This window comes from Ailuropoda melanoleuca, chromosome 1 (genome assembly GCF_002007445.2).
Source record: "Ailuropoda melanoleuca isolate Jingjing chromosome 1, ASM200744v2, whole genome shotgun sequence".
Taxonomy (NCBI): Eukaryota; Metazoa; Chordata; class Mammalia; order Carnivora; family Ursidae; genus Ailuropoda; species Ailuropoda melanoleuca.
The window spans coordinates 171,994,070-172,015,767 of NC_048218.1; the positions used below are offsets into that span (position 1 = coordinate 171,994,070).

The 21,698-nt window shown below is 38.2% G+C and overlaps 1 protein-coding gene across 6 annotated transcripts in view; it reads right to left on the minus strand.

Annotated features, from left to right (window-relative positions):
* Positions 1-21,698, minus strand: part of KIAA0895 (KIAA0895 ortholog) — a 64,742-nt gene that overhangs the window by 20,333 nt on the left and 22,711 nt on the right. For 4 of the 6 annotated variants that reach the window (XM_019799059.2, XM_034670488.1, XM_019799058.2 and 1 more), the window contains one exon: positions 20,863-21,557. The exons of 1 other annotated variant lie outside the window; for it this stretch is intronic. In XM_019799059.2, the coding sequence (XP_019654618.1) occupies positions 20,863-21,557 (695 nt within the window). The remainder of the gene's footprint in view (positions 1-20,862; positions 21,558-21,698) is intronic. One more of the 6 variants, XM_034670499.1, reaches the window with a different exon arrangement.

Here is a 21,698-nt window from a genome sequence, read left to right on the forward strand (position 1 = left end):
CGTTACCTTGGAATTAACTTAACCAGAGACGTAAAGGATCTATATTCTAGAAACAACAAATCACTCTTGAAAGACATTGAAGACGACAGNGACATGATACTCTATATGGAAAACCCAAAGGAATCCACTCCCAAACTATTAGAAGTTATAGAACAATTCAGTAAGGTGGCAGGATACAAAATCAATGTTCAGAAATCAGTTGCATTTCTATACACGAACAATGAGACTGAAGAAAGAGAAATTAGGGAATCTATCCCACTTATAATAACACCAAAAACCATGCGTTACCTTGGAATTAACTTAACCAGAGACGTAAAGGACCTATATGCTAGAAACTATAGATCACTTTTGAAAGATATTGAGGAAGACATAAAAAGATGGAAAAATATTCCATGCTCATGGATTGGAAGAATTAACATAGTTAAAATGTCCATACTACCCAGAGCAATCTACACTTTCAATGCTATCCCGATCAAAATACNATCAAAATACCAATGACATTTTTCAAAGAGCTGGAACAAACAGCCCTTAAATTTGTGTGGAACTAGAAAAGGCCATGAATCTCCAAGGAAGTGATGAAAAGGAAAAACAAAGCTGGGGGCATCACAATGCCAGATTTCAAGNAAAAGGCCCCGAATCTCCAAGGAACTGTTGAAAAGGAAAAACAAAGCTGGGGGCATCACAATGCCGGATTTCGAGCTGTACTACAAAGCTGTGATCACAAAGACAGCATGGTACTGGCACAAAAACAGACACATCGACCAATGGAACAGAATAGAGAACCCAGAAATGGACCCTCGGCTCTTTGGGCAACTAATCTTTGATAAAGCAGGAAAAAACATCCGGTGGAAAAAAGACAGTCTCTTCAATAAATGGTGCTGGGAAAATTGGACAGCTACATGCAAAAGAATGAAACGTGACCACTCTCTCACACCATACACAAAGATAAACTCCAAATGGATGAAAGACCTCAATGTGAGACAGGAATCCATCAAAATTCTAGAGGAGAACATAGGCAACAACTTCTATGACATCGGCCAGAGCAACCTTTTTCACGACACATCGCCAAAGGCAAGAGAAATAAAAGATAAAATGAACTTATGGGACTTTATCAGGATAAAGAGCTTCTGCACAGCCAAGGAAACAGTCAAAAAAACTAAGAGACAGCCCACGGAATGGGAGAATATATTTGCAAAGGACACCACAGATAAAGGACTGGTATCCAAGATCTACAAAGAACTTCTCAAACTCAATACACGAGAAACAAATAAACAAATCATAAAATGGGCAGAAGATATGAACAGACACTTTTCCAATGAAGACATACAAATGACTAACAGACACATGAAAAAATGTTCAAAATCATTAGCCATCAGGGAAATTCAAATTGAAACCACATTAAGATACCACCTTACGGCAGTTAGAATGGCAAAAATTGACAAGGCAAGAAACAACAATTGTTGGAGAGGATGTGGAGAAAGGGGATCCCTCCTACATTGTTGGTGGGAATGCAAGTTGGTACAGCCACTCTGGAAAACAGTGTGGAGGTCCCTTAAAAAGTTAAAAATTGAGCTACCCTATGATCCAGCCATTGCACTACTGGGTGTTTACCCCAAAGATACAGACGTAGTGAAGAGAAGGGCCATATGCACCCCAATGTTCATAGCAGCATTGTCCACAATAGCTAAATCGTGGAAGGAGCCGAGATGCCCTTCAACAGATGACTGGATTAAGGAGATGTGGTCCATATATACAATGGAATATTAGCTATCAAAAAGAACGATTTCTCAACATTTGCTGCAACATGGACGGAACTGGAGGAGATAATGCTAAGCGAAGTAAGTCAAGCAGAGAAAGACAATTATATGGTTTCACTCATCTATGGAACATAAGAATAGGAAGATTGGTAGGAGAAGGGAAGAAGAAAGGGGGGGTAAACAGGAGGGGAAATGAAGCATGAGAGACTATGGACTCTGAGAAACAAACTGAGGGCTTCAGAGAGGAGGGGGGTGGGGGAATGGGATAGACCGGTAATGAGTAGTTAGGAGGGCACATATTGCATGGAGCAATGGGTGTTAAACGCAACTAATGAATCATCGAACTTTACATCAAAAAATAGGGATGTACTGTATGGTGACTAACATAATAAAAAAATATTATTAAAAAAAATGCCTGTGTGATAAGATGAAAGGAGGTGAATGACACAGGCAGCAGCATTAGGCTACCACTGACCTTCTGACATGTCAGAAAGAGGATCATCTGCTTCCAGACCGAGGCTGATCTCGGGTTACTGAAACTGCAGAAGGTGAAACCGTAGATAAGGGGAACTACAGTGTTTATTACAGCAGATATAAACAGTTTAGAGAATTAAGAAGAAATTAAGTACAGGTGTTCCCTGTTATCACCAATAAATAGTACAAGTAGAAGGCTATTAAGTATTCACATTCATAATAAGTATTCATTCATATTCATAGTGGGGAAAATTTTGATAGGAAATGTATACTGAAAAAGTACCCTATAAATGTAAGATAAAACATACCTCTGCAGTTTAACAACATTTAGGCAACATTTATACCCATGTACTAAATATTGGATCAAAGAATGAATAAAAATAGTGGGTTTTTATGGGGGGTTAATTTTTCCAACAAAATGATATACAATGAACATCACACCCTGGGGTCCTGGGATCAAGTCCTGCATCAGGCTCCCTGTGACCCTCTTCTCCCACGCCCCCCCCCCGATAAATACATAAAATCTTTTAAAAAAAAATAAAGTGCCTATCTTGTTATCATCTCTACTGATTTCTTCATCAGTTTTTCAACTGGTCCAACCTAGACAAATTTGTCAGTGAGCATACAGATGTGCAGTATCCTTCACTGACTTCAAGAAATAACTTCCCAATCCATCTGCATTATAATAGCCCTTGGCATAGAGACAGAAACAGTGGTTAAATGGGTGAATAAATTCAGGCTTTACAGGAGAATAAATTCAAGCTTTACATTTAATCATAAATGTTGAGTGGTCACTTCATCAGTGAATATTTTCATGTTACAATTTCTGCTTCCCTATGCAGCCTAAACTGCAGGCTACAAAAATTTTATGAGTAAAATCTCAACTTTAGAAAAAGGAAAAGGCAATAAGCAATTTAAGAAGGCACAAGGAAGCCTGCAAGAAGATACCCAAAGGCTGCTGTTCCTCTTTGGGATGGAGTGATGGATTGCATTGATGTTTATTATCTGTACTTTTCAGAACTCTTAGAATTCTTTACAATATGACTATATTAGTGTTACGATCAAGAGGAAACAGTCATTCTTCTCCTGTTTTACTGAGGTATGACTGACAAAAATTATATATATTTAGGCCATACCATGTGATGTGTTTTTTTTTAAAGGGGTACAATGTAATGATTTAATACATGTATACATTATGAAATCATTACCACAATCAAGTTAATTTGACACGTCTATCACTTCATGTAGTTACCATTTTTTGTGTATGGTGAAAACATCTAAGATCTTAGCAAATTTCAAGTATACAATACAGAGTGACTAATTAGAATCTTGTTGTACATTACATCCCAGGACTTACTCAACTTATAACTGAAAGTTTGCACCCTTTTGACCGACATCTCCTCATCCCCCCTACCAAAAGTTTGTTTTTGTTATTTACGAGAAAAGAAAGGAGATCATCCATTTTCCCTTGAGTTCATAGAATCCATATCTATACCACTTGGAGAATCACACTTTCACATACCTCATCCACATGGCTAACTACTTTTAGAGGCAATAAAGTTCATGTCGAATCTCTCTCCTCCATTAATATCATCATTAAAGTTAATCAAAAAACATTTTCCAATATTACTTGGTGGGGAGTTATTTTCTCCAATCATCGCTATTTGCCATCCAGAATTTCTCCTTCCTATCCCTGAATATCTTAACCAGTTTCTTTAGCTTTCCAATGATTTTCAAGTATTCAAAAAAAGTCCACTTCAAGCCAGTTTAATCCAATTTAAAATGTCAATCATATCTACTTTATTTTTTTATTTTTTTTTTAAAGATTTTATTTATTTATTTGACAGAGATAGAAACAGCCAGCGAGAGAGGGAACACAAGCAGAGGGAGTGGGAGAGGAAGAAGCAGGCTCATAGTGAAAGAGCCTGATGTGGGGCTTCGATCCCACAACGCCGGGATCACGCCCTGAGCCGAAGGCAGACGCTTAACCGCTGTGCCACCCAGGCGCCCCAATCATATCTACTTTAAAGCTCTTTCCCCTCCCCCAGGACAGGCCTGGCCTGAGGCCTAAAGAACCTGCATTGAGAAAGAAAGGTTAAATAGTGATTTGATTCTTTCTCATCCCTCCCCAGTTTTCTGGGCTTCTCTTTCCCTTCAGTATACTGAGGGCTGGGAGAAGGAAAGAACAATTTCTATGTAACTGGTTCGGGTATGGTCCTCCTTCCTTGACTTAAATGCTGGTGCAGGCCTATCTCAATCAGCACCTCCACTGCATGGCTCACTGCAAGAAGCCCCCTAAAGTGGACTACTAATAAAACTATGAAATTTTAAATCCTAGTAGGAACAAGTAAAAGACTCAACTGACTTACTGTATACCCATTTTATTAAATATATACAGTCAATGAAAATTATGCTGACAAAAAAAAAATGCTGACGGCTTTTAATGACATGAGAAAATACAGATACGTAAATGAAAGTATACTAACCTCAATTATGAACACTGTTAGGCACGGGACAAGGAAAACACACTAAATGTGAATAGTGACTATCTGTGGGTGACGGTATTATGGGATTTTAGTCTCTATACTTTTTTTTTTTTTAAGAGAGGGAGAGAGGGAGGGGAGGACAGAGGGAGAGGGAAAGAGTGAATCTTAAAGCAGGCTCCACACCTTTCTCCTACTTGCTAGTCAGTCGTTGATATCCTTTCTCTGAAGTACCTGTATTTAAAAAAAGAACACATGGGGGGAAAAAACCCTAAAAATTCAAACAAATATTTTTCTATAGTAATTTTTAGGCAGAGCAGATTGCTGGTAGGAAGAGTTGGTATGGCTTGCAAGAAGAGATTGAGCCCTGCATGTAGGGTCCATGCTCAGTGGGGAGTCTTCTTGTCTTCTTGAGATTCTCTGTCTCCCTTCTCCCCTTCCCTTGTGCAAACTCTCTCTAAAATAAATAAATCTTTAAAAAAAAAAAAAGAAAGAAAGAAAATGCTTGGACATAAGGGAAGGAGAATTATTTTCTAATTGTAGAGCCTGTCTTGGACAGATTAAACTGGGAGGCTTCTCCAGGAACAAAGGAGCTGGCAAGGCCATTTTCCCTCTCCAGCCCCCAGCATTAAACACATGGCCACCTGGAGGAATCAGTACACTCACTACCTAACTTGCTTAGACCCTGCCCTGCCCCCTCCAGCCAGGCCTGCCTCAGTCCCAGTGCCGTGAGCCCCTCCCCAAGAAGACCAGTGCAAGTCTGCCAACACTTTGGTCTGCTGACTGTAGGCCTTGTGGGGCCTCAGTCCCAGTCCCAGCCAGCACTTCCTATGGAGGACACGTGCACCTTGTTAAAACTGAGATTTAATCCTGGGATGTGTCACATCAATGAGAGAAAGGATAAAAACCACATGACCATTTTGACAAAAACAGAAAAAGCATCTGACAAAGTACAACATACATTCATGATAAAAACCCTCAACAAAGTAGGTCTAGAGGAAACATACCTCAATGTAATAAAGGCCTTATATGAAAAACCCACAGCTAACATCATCCTCAACAGGGAAAAACTGACAGCTTTTCTGCTAAGGTCAGGAACAAAACAAGGATGTCCATGCTCACCACTTTAATTCAACTCAGTACTGGAAGTCTTAGCCGCAGTAATCAGACAAGAAGAAGTAAAAGGCATCCAAATTGGTAAGGCAGAAGTAAAACTTTCACTATCTGCAGATGACATCATACTATATGTAGAAAACCCTACCACCACCACCAAACTAGAACTGATAAATGAATTCAGTAAGGTTGCAAGATACAAAATCAATTTTCAGAAAGCTGTTGGCATTTCTATACACTAATAATGAAGTAGCAAAAAAAGAAATTAAGACAACAATCCCCATTTACAACTACACCAAAAATAATACCTAGGAATAAACTTAGCCAAAGAGGTGAAAGGCCTGTACTCTGAAAAGTATAAAACACAGATGAAAGAAATTGAAGATGACATGAAGAAATGGAAAGACATTCCATGCTCATGGATTTGCATAACAAATATTGTTAAAATGTCTATACTACCTAAAGAAATCTACAGATTTAATGCAATCCGTATCAAAGTACCAACAGCATTTTGCACAGAACCAGAACAATCATAAAATTTGTATGGAACCGTAAAGGACCCCAAATAGCCAAAGCAATCTGAAAAAGGAAAAAAAAACCTGGAGGTATCACAATTTCAAACTTCAACTTATACTACAAAGCTGTAGTAATCAAAATGGTATTGTACTGCCACAAAAACAGACACACAGATCAATGGAGCAGAACAGAAAACCCAGAAATAAACCCACAATTATATGGTCAATTAATCTTTGACAAAGGGGGCAAAAATTATGCCACGGGAAAAAGACAGTCTTTTTAACAAATGGTGTTGGGAAAACTGGATAGCTAATGCAAAAGGCCACTTTCTTTCTTTCTTTTTTTTTTTTAAAGATTTTATTTATTTGACAGAGAGAGAGACAGCCAGTGGGAGAGGGAACACAAGTAGGGGGAGTGGGAGAGGAAGAAGCAGGCTCCCAGCAGAGGAGCCCGATGCAGGGCTTGATCCCAGAACCCTGGGATCATGAAAAGGCCACTTTCTTAAACCATACACAAAAATAAAATAAATTAATGACCTAATGTGAAACCTGAAACTATAAAAATCTTAGAAGAAAGCACAGGCAGTAATGTCTCTGACATCAGCCATAGCAACATTTTTTTTAGATATGTCTCCTGAGGAAAGGGAAATACAAGCAAAAATAAACTGTGACTACATCAAAATAAAAAAGCTTCTGCACAGCAACAGGAACAACCAACAAAACAAAAAGACAACCTACTGAATGGGAGATTATTTGCAAATGACATATCCAATAAAGGGTTAGTATCCAAAATATGTAAAAAACTTATATATCTCAATACCAATTAAAATGAGGAGAAGCGGAGCACCTGGGTGGCTCAATCAGTTGCGTGTCTGACTCTTGGTTTCGGCTCAAGTCACGGTTTCAGGATTGTGGGACGGGGCCCAGTGTCAGGCTCCATGCTCAGTTTGGAGTCTGCTTGTCCCTCTCCCCCTGCTCCTACCCCCACTCACACACACAACTGTCTCTCAAATAAAATCTTTAAAAAAAACATGGGCAGAAGACACGAATAGACATTTCTCCAAAGAAGATATACAGATGACCAACAGACACATGAAAAGATACTCAACATCACTCATTATCAGGGAAAAGCAAATCAAAACCAGAATGAGAAAAGAGAAAAAAAAAACACCACCACAATGAGCTATCACCTCACACCTGTCAGAATGGCTAAGATCAAAAACAGAAGAAACAACAACTGTTGGTGAAGATGTAGAGAAAAAGGACCCCTTATGTACTGCTGGTAGGAATGCAAACTGGTACAGCCACTGTGGAAGACAGTATGGAGATTCCTCAAAAAATTAAAAATGGAACTACCTACGATCCAGAGATCACACTACTGAGTATTTATCCAAGGAATACAAAAACACTAATTCAAAAGGATATATGAACCCCTATGTTTATTGCAGCATTTTTTTACAAAAGCCAAATTAGCAGCCTAAGTGTCCATTGATAGATGACTGGATAAAGATGTGGTGTGTACCACACACACACACACACACACACACACAAACACGTAATGGAATATTATTCAGCCATAAAAAAGAATGAAATCTTGCCATTTGCACCAACATGGATGGATCTACCAAGTATAATGCTAAGTGAATTAAGCCAGTCAAGAAAGACAAATACCATATGATTTCACTCATACGTGGAATTTAAGAAATAAAACAGATGAACAAAGGAAAAAAAAAGACAAACCAAAAAACAGACTCCTAACTATAGAGAACAGACAGCAGGTTACTAGAGGGCAGGTGGGTGGGGGAATGGGTGAAATAGGTGAAGGGGATTAAGAGCACACTTATCCTGATGAACACTAAGAAATATACAGAATTGGTGAATCACTATATTGTACACCTGAAACTAATACAACACTGTATGTTAACTACACTGGAATTAAAATAAGTAAAATAGGAGATAATACACACACACACACAAACACAATCAAATTCTTTTCAACAAATGGTGCTGAGGCAATTGGATAGCTGTATATACAAGAAAGAAGTTGGACCCCTACCTTATATCATATATAAAAATTAACTCAAAATGGATCGAAGACCTAAATGTAAGAGCTAAAGCTGTAAGACTCTTAGAAGAAAGCACAGGCATAAATCTTCATGACCTTCGGATTAGGCAATGGCTTCTTAGATGTGACACCAAAAGTACAAACAACAAAATAGGTAAGTTGGACTTCATCAAAATTGAAAACTTTTGTGCTTCAAAGGAATTATCAAAAAAGTAAACAGACAACCCACAGAATGGAAGGAAACGTTTGCAAATTTCTTATCTGATAAGGACTCATGGCTAGAATATATAAAGAACTCCTACAACTCAGGCACCTGGGTGGCTTGGCCATTTAAGCATCTAACTCTTAATTTCAGCTCAGGTCATGATCTCAGGGTTCTGAGATCGAGCCCCACATTGGGCTGCCCACTCAGCGCAGAGTCTGGTTCAGATTCTTTCTCTCCCTCTGCCCCTCCCCCTGCTCACAGTTTCTCTAAATAAAGAAAAAATCTTTAAGAAAACCAAAACTGCTACAACTCAGTAATAAAAACAAATAACCCAATTAACAAATGAGCAAAAGTTCTGAATAAACAGTTCTCCAAAGAATATATACAAATGGCTGATAAGCACACGAAAAGATGGTCAACATCATCAGTCCCCAGAGAAATGTGATTCAAAACCACAATGATATACCACTTCACATTCACTAAAATGGCTATCAAAACAGAAACAAAAAACAAGAGTTGATGAGGATGTGGAGAAATTAAGACCCTTATACATTGCTGATGGGAATATAAAATGGTGCAGTCATTTTCGACAGCAGTCTTCCTCAAAAGGCTAATAAGCTAGAGTTCCCATATGACCCACTACTCTATGGTCTACTATCATATGACCAATTAGCATGAATCACTACTACCCAAAATAATTGAAAACGTATGTCCACACAAAATTTGTAAACAAATGTTCATAGCAACATTATTTATAATAGCCAGGAAGTGGAAACAACCCAGATGTCTATCAACTGATGAATGGATAAATAAAATGTAATATACACATAAATGTGGATTATTATTCAACAATAAAAAGTACTGAATACATTCTAGGACACGGATCAGTCCTGAAAACATTATGCTAAGTAAAAGGAGCTAGTCACAACAAATCGTATTATATGATTCTATTTGTACAAAATGTCCAGAATGGGCAAATCCATACAGAGAAAGTAAACTAGTAGTTGCCTAGGGCTGGGAGGTTGATGGGAAATAGTATTTTCCAAAGAGCGTAAGTTTTCTTTTTGGGGGTGATGAAATGTCCTCAAATTTGATAGTGGTGATGAATTAATAACTCTAAATACATTGAAAATCACTGAACTGTACACTTTAGATGGGTGAACTGTATGTCATGTGAATTATATCCTAATAAAGCTGTTAAAAAAATAGTCGAATAGCATAATGTAACATTTGAACCACTAATCTAGAAAATAAAAAATCTCTCTATAAAACTTTCAGCATTATCTTCAATGATTTAACAAACTTTCTGAAAAATCTCAACATTCTGGTAAATGACTGCTTCTGGTTTATTTACTAATTCTGTTTACTGTTTAGCATTTTGGAAATCTGACCATCAATCACAAGTCACTTCACCAGTTCTGTGCTAAAAAACTATCTCCTTTCCCAACTGTGGTTTCCACTCAATGAAAAACTATATACAATAGGGATACTAATACAATATAAGTCATGTGAGGTGATACTGTGGAAACACAAGCCATCAGATCTGGTTTTACATTAATGCTCTACCATTTACTAGTGTGTGATCCTGGGTATGTCATTTTACCTTTCTCAGGTTTAGTTTCTTCACTGGCAAAATGGAGATGAAAATCTTTGCCCTGCTTACCTCAAAGAGGTGTTATGAGGATGAAGTTAGAGATAGAGACAACACCAAGAAAGAGAGACTGTTAATGTGTTTTGTAATCTATTTCTCATATGACTATATATAGTTTTAACAGAAGACAGCTGGGATTTAATTTTAGACGTTAAGGTAACTGACTTGACCTCCATCCAGTCCCAACCCTCCCTTCATTAGTAAATTCTAACATTTAGAATTCTTCCCCTTCCCCCATCTATCCAAATACAGAATAATCCCCCTGGGAGATCACATAGTCCTTTCGTTTAAGCCAGTGTTTTCTAAACTGTTTCTTGTGGAAAAGTGGTTAACAAGATATCATTTTTAAAAGAATTTCATACCCAAATATGTTTGGAAAATACTGGATTAAATGAAGTTAAATAAGACTCTTCCAAGCCTTTATTATGATGTTATGTTATGTGTGGTGAATCTTAGGGATGAGTATAATATTTTGTTGATGAGTATAATATTCTTTCTCATGTGCTATCCCTCAAAAATCAATTTAAAAATGCTTATTTCACATAAGCATGAGGTGTACGTATGCACGCACACATACGTACACACTCTGGTACTTTGAGATTCTTAGAATAAAAAGCAAAATCCCAAATGCTGAATGAATTCTTCAATGATAACTATTGCTTTTTGGCAGCAAAATAAGTAAGATTTAGATTACTCAATCAGATCATTAGACCTTCTTTCAAGGCACGATAGCCACAAACTGATGGGACATTACAGCAGTGGTCATACACTCAGATACCTTCAGCTGCAAGCAGTAACCACTGTGTAAAGCCACCGAGTATAACATCTGGGAGAAACAACAGAAGAGCATCTTTTATATTCCAATGTTTTAAAAAAAAAAACAACGCTAACCCTCCAAAAAACATGCATTCAGCTTAAACCTGACCCTTTGGCCACAAATATAGATTCACTATTTGAAAAGTACATTATTAAATTTCTAGAATACTCAATAAAGACCATTCATTCATCTTCTTTGTGCTGATCACTGGTGCTTTTTTATTTTTTTAAGATTTTATCTTTAAGTAATTTCTACACTCAACATGGGGCTTGCCTGACAACCCCGAGGATCAAGAGTTGCATGCTCTACGGACTGAGCCAGCAGAGCAGCCCTAATCACTGACACTTTTTTTCATTTTTATATTTTAAACTATAAGTCTCTGTCTAACTATTAGACTGGCCAAGATGACATAAAAATCAATATTGTGAGATTATAGGGAAAGGTAAATGAAAGTGGGCACTAGAGGAAATAGAGGGCATTCCAGTCAAAAAGAATAGAGTCAAAAGCATATACAAAGTAAAGAAAGTGAAATACAGAGTTCCTAGGTTGAAGAGGCATCAGGAGACTCATTTATTTAGTGCCTGGAACTATGCTAGATTCTGGGAATAGTTGAAATAAATAAATTTTTTTATCAAAGAAGTCAGTCCAGTGGTGAGGACAAATAAAAAAAGGAAACTTGTTAATAACAGTGTGATAAATGCTATGATAGATAATTTGCACAAGATGCACCGAGCTGGTAGTATAGAGTTGACTTGGAAATATAAGCACAAGCCAGATCACGAAAGATGAAACACCAATAGGCCATGGTACAGATTCTAGACTTAATCCTGAATTATGAGGAGCCCTGAAGTTTTTCAGGAAGGCAAATGACATCAGATTTGTATTGTAGAAATAGACACTGATTCAGTATGGAGAGCAGGGGAGACTGAAGCAAATATTTTCACCAATACATAATTCAGATTTCTATAAAACAGACTGCAGACGATGATCAGATTATAATAAAAGTATTTCCAAAAAAAATTTTTTTAAAGATTTATTTATTTGACAGAGAGAGAGACAGCCAGTGAGACAGGGAACACGGGGGGGGGGGGGGGAGAGGAAGAAGCAGGCTCCCAGCGGAGGAGCCCAATGTGGGGCTCGATCTCAGGACTCTGGGATCACGCCCTGAGCTGAAGGCACACGCTTAACAACTGAGCCACCCAGGCGCTCCACAAAAATTATATTCTGCATATGCAGAACCCAAAAAATATATAGATCTGAGACACTGAATCTAACATCAATGAAGGAATAAGTGAAAGAACACAGTAGGACAAAGAAACATGCCACCTGCAGCATTCTCTCCACCCCCTTCACCCCTACTGCATGTTTGTGTCAGCAGGGTTGGGGGTAGTCTGGATGGATACAATGGTGAGTGCGAATATCAGAAGGTAACTGCTAGCAGGATAAGATATTTATAAACAGCTTAGTAAAGGAAGACTCTTCTTTTACCACCTACCAGGAAAAAGCAGATATTCAAGCTATTCCATAGCAAAGACCCTGTTAAGAACCTAAGAATACATGTTAGGCAAATTTTCAAAGGCAAATCAACAAAGTGCTCTTTCAATGAGTCATCAAGGTCACAACTGATGGGGTATATTCCATCTCTGAATATAAGAAAATCTTCCTTGCTATTAGGTTAAGAAATGATCGCTCTTCTCCAATCTAATATGTACCATAGTAAACTCAATTTTTTAAAAAAAATCTCGTGGGGCGCCTGGGTGGCACAGCGGTTAAGCGCCTGCCTTTGGCTCAGGGCGTGATCCCGGCGTTATGGGATCGACCCACATCAGGCTCCTCTGCTATGAGCCTGCTTCTTCCTCTCCCCCTCCCCCTGCTTGTGTTCCCTCTCTCGCTGGCTGTCTCTATCTCTGTCGAATAAATAAAGAAAATCTTTAAAAAAAAAAAAATCTCGTAACTTTAAGTTATCTGTGAAAGGTCTGTGATTTGCTAAACAAAACTGTCATGAAGGAGAGGTCTAATTTAAAGGAGACTTGCTTTTTCCTTCCCCTTTTTAAGTATGAACAACTTGGGGTCTACCAAGATAAAGCACCTCCAATGTTAGTATAATTAAAACTTAGCCTTAAAGAAATATTAAGACATCCTGCTATCAGTGAAGGGGTCTGATTTCCATTTAAGTTGCTTCTATCAAAAAAGGAAAATAAATACTTGTCTTGCTTTAGAACATGATGTGAAATTATGTATTCATTTCAATGCATGAGTTTTAATATAACAATGAATTATCTGTTCCATTTATACAAGACATTGTTTTCTGAGGACCACACTTCATGGTGGTCCTTTTCTTTATGTTAAGCTAACGATAGGTCCCAATACAATAGAGCTCATATTTACAGATCTGGTAAGACAGATGTGATGAACTGGCAACCCAAGGGATAAATGTGACCCACAAATAGGTTTTCTTTGGTCTGGACAGCCTTTGTTTAATTGAATTAGCAGTCAACATTTACTTGAAGATAAGCAATTTACATGTTTCTATATTAGCATAAAGATACATTATAAAGTATAATGTAAAATTCACATGAATTTAAGATAAAACATAGATTTGCTCCTAATTTCCTGGATTATTCTCTCTACATCTCTGCTATCAGGTCACCCTCTTAGAAAAGTTTGAAAAGCATGCTCCTGAGTTGTCAAAGTGAATATACCCAAAGAAAGAACTGCATTGCAATGGTTAATTTTTAGGTTTTTGTACTTGGAGAAGCAAATTTCACTTATTTAGAGAATTAGTTTTTTATGGTTTTGTTTGTTTGTTTGTTTGAAGCAGGCTTCATGCCCAGCATGGAGCCCAACATTGGGCCTGAACTCACAACTCTGAGATCAAGACCTGAGCTGAAATCGATTTGGACACTTGGCCGACTGAGCCACCCAGGCACCCCTAAAAACTAGTTTTAACAAACCAAATCATTTGCCGATTATGTTGTATTAAAGCACTGTTATCTGAAATAAAAGAATTTTCAGTTAACAAAGCTAGTAGAAACTGAGCCTTTCTGTGATTAGTATGTAAGGTAGAAGAGCAGCTAGGGGCGCCTGGGTGGCACAGCGGTTAAGCGTCTGCCTTCGGCTCAGGGCGTGGTCCCGGCGTTATGGAATCGAGCCCCACGTCAGGCTCCTCTGCTATGAGCCTGCTTCTTCCTCTCCCACTCCCCCTGCTTGTGTTCCCTCTCTCGCTGGCTATCTGTATCTCTGTCAAATTAATAAATAAAATCTTAAAAAAAAAAAAAGAGCAGCTAAATGTTTTTACAAAATGACACAACTAGATATACAATGTGACAGGAAACAGAATCTTGATTTAATTAGCTACAGTATTTTTAGGTCTCAACTGAGAGAGATCTGTTGGTCCTAGAAACAGTTCTCAATAATCACTTAGTTTATTTCCCACTATATATATATACACACACACACACGGGAAAATGAAGCAGGAATTGTGCAATATTTACATGAGTATGTAGCCTGGGGACAAAAATTAAAACATACTCATTCCACATCATAATGTGCAAAGAAAACTTCAGAGATTGAGCCCATCTCTCTCCTATAGAGAAAAACTCCTACAAATCAATCCCAAATCAAGGATGATTTTTAAAAGAAGGCAATTCTCCAATTTCTTGGTTACATTTAAATGTCTGACAAACCTCATATTTAAGACAGTAATTCTTATATGCAGCTAAAATCCATTTTGCTATTAGTTGAGAGGGTTAGGCTTTAAGATATTAGAAAGATTAACAAGTACACCTTTATGGAGTACTGTGGTATGCTACAATGGAAACATGATGAAAATATTTTATTGTATGTTTTTGACATAACAATATTTTGCAAACATACCTGTACATTTCTTCTGGTAACTATAAGCCTTTAACATCTGTTCTTCATCCATACTAACATTCCTCAATACTTTTTTTTTTTTAAAGATTTTATTTATTTATTCATTCGACAGAGATAGAGACAGCCAGCGAGAGAGGGAACACAAGCTGGGGGAGTGGGAGAGGAAGAAGCAGGCTCACAGCAGAGGAGCCTGATGTGGGGCTCGATCCCATAACGCCGGGATCACGCCCTGAGCCGAAGGCAGACGCTTAACCGCTGTGCCACCCAGGCACCCCACATTCCTCAATACTTAATCTTGCATCTTTCCTAACTGCATCTTTTCCCCCAGAGGTTATGATGCAAGATGTCTAGAACTAAATCAAAAATTCAAAAGCTTTCTTTATAAATCAATTCAGTGCTTTATTTTTACTTAGATGTTTGATTTTAAGCATCATTTCCTTCCACAATCTCCATTTCATGCCGCTGTTTGTGGCTTTTTCTATTACTGCGTTTATTATCTACTACTGACCGTAATGAATTACTCATGGCTGGTGTAGCACTGTCCCAGCAGGAAAGCAAAAATGGCTGCTTTGATGAGAACTATTCAATAGAGAGAGAGAAGGGAATATCCTCCTATTTTAGCTAATTCATATAAATGTTTCCTTCCATTAAGACGGGTAATAAAAAACTAACTACCGGGGCACCTGGGTGGCACAGTTGGTTGAGCATCCAACTCTCGGTTTCAGCTCAGGTCATGATCTCAGGCTCGTGAGATCGAGCCCTGAGATGGGCACTCTGCTCAGCGTGGAGTCTACTTGGATTCTCTCTCTCTCTCTCTCTCTCCCCCCCCCTGCCCCTCCCCTACATACTCTGTCTCTCTCTCTCAAATAAATAAAACTTAAAAAAAAAAAACTACCTTTACAAAGAGTTATTTTGAAAAATATAAAATCTCAGAAATAGGAAAACACTGGATACATTATTTCATCATAGAAGAAATTTTTGAAATCTATTTTCAATTATTTTGTTTCATTTTAATTACTTAATTTTATTTTAACTCTTGTCAGTTATGGATTGTGTGTACTCCATGTGAAAGAGAAAAAGAAGAAATGAAATGCAATAGTTAGGATAGTAGTAAAAGAGAAAAGGTATACATCATGAAGCTTTAATGGAAGGGATGTTTCTGCTCTGTTTCCTAGCAGTCACAGGGGCAAGAAGAGAGGAATAATGTGGAAGAGTCTTTCTGGGGAGCCCTTTTATTTGCTTCTTTTAAATATTTACTCAGTTTACAGACTAGGAGCCCAGTTTTGACCTTGCAGTCCTTCCTAAGGCACTAATTACCAGTGTACTGAGTTGAGACTGAAGCCATAACTGAAAGATGCCCTTACAGGGAGATAATTTTGTTTTACAGCTTCCAAAAACCAGTAACAATCACTATTTCATACGTACATCATACACAGAAAAAAAACAAACACACACCTTCAATGTCCCTACAATAAGCTCATGCCAGAGGCATGGATCCTTGCCAACAAAATGAGAGGATCTTTTCATCTGGTGCCCTTTGGGTGCAGGAGGTGGCTTCAGGGTTTGGAAAAGCCAGGCTAAAACCACACTGTGTGAAACAGTGGTATGCTGGAGCCTTATCGTGTTGGCTTGTGAGAGCTGACTGAATTGTTATTAATTTGTAAGCCAGTTGATATTACATTACTTGAAACAGATCATGGTGGAAGCATTCATAATTACATTATGGACACTGAGTGCTAGTTTGCCAACATGCCATTGTATAGAAACCAGTAGTACTTGGAACAGACTCCTGGTTCTGCAATTTACAGTGTGTGTCCTCAGGAAAAGTTACTTCACTTCTCTAGATCAGTATTTTCAACTGGTAAAACTACAAGTATTGCATCTCATGTGAGGAACTAAAGATGATTATAGGTACAAAGTACTAAGCAAACAGAGTAACAAACAAGTATTAAGTACCCTATCAATGCTAGTTGTAATTTGCCACACACTGATGGTTCATGCGACTTTGTCCTTAAATTTTAAAGCAATTTTAATGGAATAACAGAGGTGTAAGAGTCCTTAAAAAGAGGGCAGTGTTAACAATTTCATAATAATACAAGAACAGAGAAAACAAATATGCTTTTTTTGATCACTCTTCCCCCGCTACCTGCAATGCAAAATTTCTAACTCAGCATACACTTAATTTACTTGATCTTCTACACAAATATCACACAACTAAAAAGTATTAGAGAAGTAGTATGATGCCAAAAAACCGCATGCTTATGGTAAATATTAACACTATTGTATAAATGTAGGGCTCAGGTTCAATTTGTGAACAGTACCCCCTGGAACTGTGTAACACAATGGCCCTTTACAAAGCTATAGAAATCAGACCTTAGAACTGATCCAGAATCTCAAACAGACAGCGAATACAACAGCCCAAACAGATGTCTTACTTGAGTGCAGAATTTTTTCTTCTTCTTTCTAAAATCTGAATATAAATTAATGCCTTTAAGAGATCAACTTAAGCCCACCACTCCCCATTCCTTACAACCAGTCAAGTCTGAAGGAAACCAGAAGCAAGCTTCCAAGAGTCCTCTCTGAATGAAGTCACAGAGGATGCAATTAACCTCTCTAGCAACTGAGTTCTAAGAACATGTAAAGAGCCGTCTACCAAGGAAACGGGTTACAGATCAGCGCCCAAGGTTTTTATTGGAGATTGGTACATAAGTACCCCTATGCCTAGCATGTTCCAAAATTCCAGACTCCCAAAAGGAAAAGAAGTGTTAATATAAACACTGCACAGTTCAGGCACAGCAAGCTACTCCTACTATTTAGGAAAAAGTTTTATTTCAGGGTATGAAACTGTTTACCAGTCAAGTTCCCAGACACCAGGCCAAGGTAATCTTGGAAGCAGACCTTTCTAAAGTCAGCAGTCTCAGGCCAGCTCTGTCAGCTCCTTTTGCACACCTACCCTTAACTTTTCTTCCCTGTCAGCCAGAGGGTAAGCTTGTCCCAAGGTCCTTACCCAACACCCCAAAGCCTTCTCACACAAAAGCTTCCCATTCACCAATTGCTAATTATCCCCACTGCTCCTTTAACACATAAGAAAATAAGTCAACCTTTATCTTATCTAGAAAAACAAAAGTTGACTTATTTTCCCAATGTTATTAAATACCACTCTACCCATCAGAACTTCTAGTTAGCGTGAGCTAGCCTGGATCTACACTGAGATATGATTCCAGCCGGAGGTAGAAAACAAATCACTTAAGCTGTCCATTGGCTTTATCATGTAAATATATAATTTCCATTTGACTGCTAGAAATACTGAAAATAGTTCAAGGACTCTTATTACCACCCCGAAGACTCTTCTCATCTCTATCAATCTTACTCAACAAAGCGCAGAGTGCAAAGCCAAATGGATCTGGTATCTAGGTTTCCCAGGGGTAGTCAGCGCCCCGGAAGTAGGACAGAAAGTGCACTGGCTGTCAGTTTTACTGCACAAAGGTGCTACTAAGGATCCATTTCTGACCCACTAGTGAGGATGCACCTGACCCTTAACAGCTTTCAGCATTCTCTCATTCCAGATCCCTTAGCCCCCAGGAAGCACTGCACTCTTTCCTGCAAAGGTCCAGAGCCACAGGAAACAGATATTCTCAGTTTCTGTCGAGCTTAAACACACTCAAGGGTTGGGGAGCTGAGGGCTACCATGCCTGTCAGCAAGGGGCTGAGAAGGGTTCAGCAGGTTCCACCTGGAGTTATATTCAAGTCCTATAGCCCATGCTAGATCCCATGAACCACCTCCAGGACCGGACAGTCTCCTGGGGAACCAAATGCCTAGACCACAAAAACCTGAATCCTGGAACTCCTTGACACTGATGGGACAATCAATAGGGAATGACCAGAGCTTAATCATTGCTTTGGTTCTACTCTGATAGACTTACCTATGCATGGAAAATTTTGTACTGTTCTGTGCATTTTCGAGGACCATGGTCACTCTCCAACAACAGTACAGATTGCCTGCCACAGGAGGATTCAGATCTTGCCAGGAGAAATATGATCTGCTAGAGTTTGACAAGGCCCTGAGGGAGGAGGCCAGAGACCAATGGGTGACTTAGCTCTCCTGGTCTCTTTGTGCAACATGTTTCTGAATCCTGACTAGCTCTGAAGGTGTGCTTTTGCTTCACAGCTGGGGAGGGGAAGAATGTATGACATCATGTCATAATTCACTCAGATGCTGAATAGGAATTTAAGCATATTTTATGGAGGTCTTGTTCTAATGAATCCCTTTTATTTGATTACAGTGGTTTAAACAGTATACTAGGCATTTGTTGGGAACATTCTCCCAAATGGTGGCATTGAAGCACAGCCAGCTAGGACTGCTGGTGCTACATACTCAAGCAACCTAAGTGTAGGTTTATCTCCTCAAGCTGGAATTGAGATAAAATAGACTGTAAAGTCACAGGTCAAGTAGTGTCAATTCTCAGTCTGTGGAGCTGCAGATGCTTCCTAATTGTCTTCCAGGGAAATGAGAGAACATTCATTTTGATCTAATGGTGGGAAACGTCCTTCCCAACTGGAAGAAGGTTAGGGTAGGATACCAAATTAAAGAATACTGGTAAGTAAATCTCAGCCATCTCTCTTAGCACTAATGGGTGGAAAAAGCAAATAGCATTTTTATAATGATCCTAAGTTTTAAATGAATGAAAGCCCTATTCAATCAATTGCAATTTCCCAAAAAAAAAAAAAAAAATCAGAAAATGACTGCCAAAACAGGAACAAAAATAATAGCTGACCTTTTTATTAGTTTAGCACAATCTCACCACATTTAAATAAAAAGTGAATACCCATTAAAAATCCAGAGAAGCAGATGAAAAGGTTTCTTCTAACAAAGGAAAATAAATAGAAGACTAAAATTACTGTAATCCCAAAATAAGCTTTACATAACGACTTCAAAAGACTGGTCAGATTCTGTCATTTATAACAAAAAATCATCTGCTGGCCACAAGTCCAAAGAACTGTATTGTAGGAAAAATGCTAAAATAGGGCACACACCACAGGCAAATGGAACCATGCAGGTTTACCTAGCCTACAAACAGATGTTCAATCACTCACAAAGCCAAGTTGAACTTCATGTACTATAAAAACATGTAGAAAGTTAATTTAACAAAATGTAGTCTACCTGTATGATGTCAACATTATGCCCTTCAGCCAATTTCTCAATAATTTAAATGGATTTCGAAGTAGATTAAGCCCTGTGACACACAAAACTGTGCTAAGTGTCTAAATTGAGCAATTTGGAAAGTGTTTGCTCATATCATTTACATCATGATTTGCTAACCTTGGAAATAACTTTTTAAACTCCATTATTTTCTTCTTTAAATGAGTGTTGGAATATTTATTTGATGATGATAAACTATTTCAATAAAGTACTAAAAAGTTCATGGGCAAGTGTCAAGCCCAGGTCCCCCAAATGCCTATGGAGCCTAAGTAAGTGGGAATGTAACACAACAGGGGAACCAAAGAGTGTATGAGCCATCTAAGGCATATTCAAAATCAAACAGAAAACACACAGTGTGAGCTACACAGCACTTGTCTGTGGGTTGGCTAATGGGCTACAAGTATGTAACTCCCAAATGAAAGCCTGGAACCAGAATCTGAAGCTTATTCCAAATATAGGTGCTTCCTATCACAAAGTCTATCTAAAGATTCTTCATACATTCTGACTAGTGCAAAGTAGTTTACATATAAGCTAGGGCAGTCACCTGGAGATTTCTTGTCACATATTTACATGTCCTGGATGGGACTTAACTATAACATATAAATAACTGAAATATTTTTTAAAGTCTTTTTTTCTTTTTATAAGACTGTGGATAATGGCTTCAGTTATATAAAAATGAAAGGCCACTACCGAAGTAGTGTTTTACCTGTTTAAGAAATCGGTCGGATGCATTGCTGTGTTTGGCTAACACACTTGGCAAAGATGGGTTTGCATACTCAAACTGAGGATTGTAGGTATAGTCAGATTTGAAGAATCTCAATTTTTCCTTCTCCAAGTTGGTGGGCTTTATAGCAGTCAGTATACAAAATTTCTTCCCAGAAAAGTCATCTCCTTTTTCAAAACTTCTAGACAACTGAGGCTGCAGTTTTGGCTTTGGCAGAGCAGAGAAATGGCGTCGCTTTACCTTGTTTTTGGGTTTAGGTGGCAGTACTATGCTGTTTCCTGTAACAGAGATATCATGTGTAAACTTTATAGGACTCGACACCGAACTAGTGACAAAAACACCAGGCTGCCTTTCTAGGCAGTACCAAGTACCACTGCTCATCACAGGCACTGGGGCTTTCATCTTGCGAAGATCTTTACTACGAGAAGAACTAGGAGATTTGCTGGGTTTTCTACATCTTTTGGAGTGGGTGGAGGAAGACTGTTTTTGTGAATGATGCTTTTTCTCCTCTTTGCTCTGTAGTAGGACATTGTAACTACTGGTTCCAGTTGTGAAAATGTCCTTTAGTATCCCAGAAGATAAATGTGAAATGCTTCTTTTGCTGTCAATGATCAATGACTCTTCTGCATTTAGAACAGACTTCTTAGCAAGTTCTTGCTCAGGCCAGTGAAGCTTTTCTGTGTTAATAAACAAAATCAAAACAAAAGAAATAACAAAGATACCAGATGAAGCAAATTGCTTATTATACAAAAAGCATTCTGAAGGTTCTATAAACTTTATAATTTTGCAATAATCTTTAGAAAAGACATTTTAAATAT